At 42.5% G+C, this 3,318-nt stretch overlaps 1 protein-coding gene across 1 annotated transcript in view; it reads left to right on the top strand.

Moving 5' to 3' along the window:
• Positions 1-3,318, top strand: part of LOC113800199 (aldo-keto reductase family 1 member B1) — a 5,023-nt gene extending 1,705 nt beyond the window's left edge. Inside the window, exons 4-10 of the mRNA XM_027350923.2 lie at positions 216-332; positions 834-917; positions 1,169-1,285; positions 1,684-1,811; positions 2,035-2,191; positions 2,595-2,692; positions 2,923-3,318. Of these exons, the coding sequence (XP_027206724.2) occupies positions 216-332; positions 834-917; positions 1,169-1,285; positions 1,684-1,811; positions 2,035-2,191; positions 2,595-2,692; positions 2,923-2,953 (732 nt within the window). The 3' untranslated portion in view covers positions 2,954-3,318. The remainder of the gene's footprint in view (positions 1-215; positions 333-833; positions 918-1,168; positions 1,286-1,683; positions 1,812-2,034; positions 2,192-2,594; positions 2,693-2,922) is intronic.

The following is a 3,318-nucleotide window of genomic DNA, read 5'->3' as shown; positions in this document are numbered from 1 at the left end:
TGACGCAATCTGAAGACGAGGTAGCGGCTGTGATTTTAGTCCTTTCGCTATTCCACCTGATATACTATTATTATTCTTGATATATGTTATCAGCGTCGTGAAAGTGATTAGAGATGATACATTCTGAACTGACAGAGGTACATAACCTGAAGTATTCTTTCAGTATACTCAAACAATTAATTCCATCAAAACAATATTACGTTTGCCACCCACAGCTGCCCATGAACGGCATGTATGAAGGAGGCGTGGAGAAGTTCCTGAAGAAGTCCCTGGAGAAGTTGCAGCTGGGCTACGTGGACCTGTACCTCGTGCACGGGCCTGTCGGCGTCATTGTAAGGCGCCGGGACTTTCTGGACCATTTCTTTGGCTCTTTGGAAGCTTGTCAAATCCCCTTTCGTTTTTATTTGCATTTAGGAACTTTTCTGGACATTTTGCTTGGCTTTGTTTGGATTATTTGTTTACTCCCGTTCTCCTTTAGAATTTCTAAAAAGAAAGAATCTTTGACTTCATTTGAAGCCTTATGTTCTTGTTTTCATCGACAGTATTTTAAAAAATATTTCTCTTTTATTTTGAACTCCTATTAACTTCTATTTTCATGTAGGATCTTTTCACAACATTTATTCGAATCAATTTAGGTTCATCAATGCGTAACACATTAAGATATTTGTTCTTTTCTTTTCTCTTTCTTTTTTCTTTGACTGCCTCTGAACTCCTATCACTTCCTACTAACACATAAGGTCGCCTTGCCAATATCCATCCATATATCTGACCAAAAATAAGAGAATAAGAAATTCTAAAGTGAAATAAACAGATCGAAAAATGATCCTCTTCAGGGCAAAGACGACAACGATATCTTCCCGATGGTCGACGGGAAACTGAACGTGGATTTCGGGACAGACCTCATCGCCGTGTGGAAGGTGGGCCCCTTCGCTTCCGCTTCTGATAATTTATTTTCTTTGATTATTTTTAAAATCAAATATGTGCGAGAATCCTATATTTATGTACACACACACACACACACACATATATATATATATACATATATGCATGTATGTATGCATGGATCTATCTATTCATCTATCTATCTGTCTATATATGTTTGTGAATGCGTGATGTACTCAGCACATGCGGCCAAGTAATTATAAATAAGTCGCACTCCTCCTTCAAGGAAATGGAGAAGATGAAGACGCTGGGGCTGGCGAAGTCCATCGGCGTCTCCAACTTCTCCGTCAAGCAGCTGAGGAAGATCTGCGCCGTCGCCAAGGTCCCGCCCTCCGTCCAGCAGGTGAGGAGAGCGCGAGCAAGGAGGGAATGGAAGGGTATTTCATGTATGGAAGTGTGTGTGTATATGTAAATATGTGTATGTGTATGTATGCATAAGGTCCCGCCCTCCGTCCAGCAAGTGAGGAGGCCCCGCAGACAAGGTGGCGAGTGCTGCAGGGAATCTATTTGGTATTCTATTATTTTGTGGTTTCTCTGTCTTAGGTAGAAGATCCATTGGTTCTTGTGGATATTAACGTCTATATATATCAGTACATGTTGCCATGCCATTTTATGTTTGTTTAGATATATACCTCCCTGTATGTATGAGATATGTACCTGGAAATATATCAATATTTATTTCCTCATATGCCAATTGATGTATCCACCTACGTAAATCTATATATATTTGTCCTCCTACAGGTTGAGCTGCACGCTTACTTCCAGCAGCCAGACATGCAGGAGTTCTGCAAGAGCCGCAACATCGCCATCACCGCCTACGCCCCCCTGGGCTCCCCCGGCCGGCAGAGCATTCCTATGCTGAGCGGCGGGTGAGTTTTATCCATTGGCTCGCTGAAAGGCAGTCGTCTGTGTAGAAAGCTAAAAATGAGAGAATTTTGCAAGACTTTATGCTGAATTCTTATTTATTTATTTATTTATTGTTAAGCTGCAGTGTTCATGGAAGGCCACGAAGAAGGGAAACAATCAAATGAAAGCGACTCTTATGAGCTGTGTTATTCATCTTCTTCATCTTCCTCTCCCCTTCTCCTTCAGCTATATACCGTCGTTGATGGAGGACCCCGTGGTGCGGCTGGTGGCGGAGCGGCAGGGCGTGACGACGGCGCAGGTCCTCCTCCGGTTCCTGGTCCAGCAGGGCATCATCGCCATCCCCAAGTCCGTCACGCCCTCGCGCATCGCCGCCAACTTCGACGTGAGTCAAGGGGCCAGTGGTCGCAGGCTCATCACAGTCTGGTGTTAGAAATATAAGCCTGTCGTGCATGCAACTGCGATCGGTGTGGTACAGTGGCATGCATTTTCACTGCAACATCTATATATTCACGTTAATACACCCCCAGACATAGATTACTACATATATCCTCTATTACTCATCTCATATACATCCAGAAACATATATCGCCGTATATATTTCTCATTGTTCAAATATGCCTCATCTAATGATACTTGTAAACTCGTCCACAAGGTATCTGTGGTTTATTTCTTCATTGCACTTTTTTCAATATGTTTGTAGAAACCTGTGGAGCATGTGTCTTTCAGAAATGATTTACTTCGTTGTATTATTACGTAACCTTTACCTGAAATAATTTCTCCACCAGGTCTGGAACTTCTCCCTGACCGACACCGAGATGGCCGCCCTCAGGAGCCTCGACAAAGGGCCTTCCGGGCGCTCCTTCGTCTTCGCCAACCGCCCGGGGTGAGTCGCGGGGCCGCTGCGTCAGGCCTTGTGGTAGAATACCTTGATTTGTTTTAGGAAAGTTTGCGGTGGACAAAGAGGCTGAGGTTGGCTCTAAGGAGGAGTAGCTGGCTGTGTGAATATTAGACTTTTTTATTATACCTAAATGCTCTGTATAGTAGTTCAGGTTATGCGATATTATGATTTAGGTATAGTATATCAAAATTAACTAACTTGTCATTTATTTCCAGGTTGGTGGATCACCCGGAATGTCATGAATAAGAATGTCAGAAAGGCTGCAGTCATCAGCTAAAACGGCTGTCAAAGAATAGCTTTGTCATCGTACCTGTCACTACCTCCTCCATTCACTGTCCTCACGCGCGCCCGCCCGTTTTGGTCATTAAGAAGAAAAGATGAACCAATATCTATACATTCATGCATACGTACATGTATACATACATCCATCCATACATACATACATATAAATATATATACATATATATATACATAGCTCACATGCATACATATATCATACATATATACATACATACATACTCACATACATACATACATCATACACACGTTTATATATGCATACTGTGCATAAGTCCATTCGTACATGCAGACATATAACCCACACAGACACA

Source organism: Penaeus vannamei, chromosome 10 (genome assembly GCF_042767895.1).
Source record: "Penaeus vannamei isolate JL-2024 chromosome 10, ASM4276789v1, whole genome shotgun sequence".
Taxonomy (NCBI): Eukaryota; Metazoa; Arthropoda; class Malacostraca; order Decapoda; family Penaeidae; genus Penaeus; species Penaeus vannamei.
This window is presented reverse-complemented; position numbering and strand designations above follow the sequence as displayed.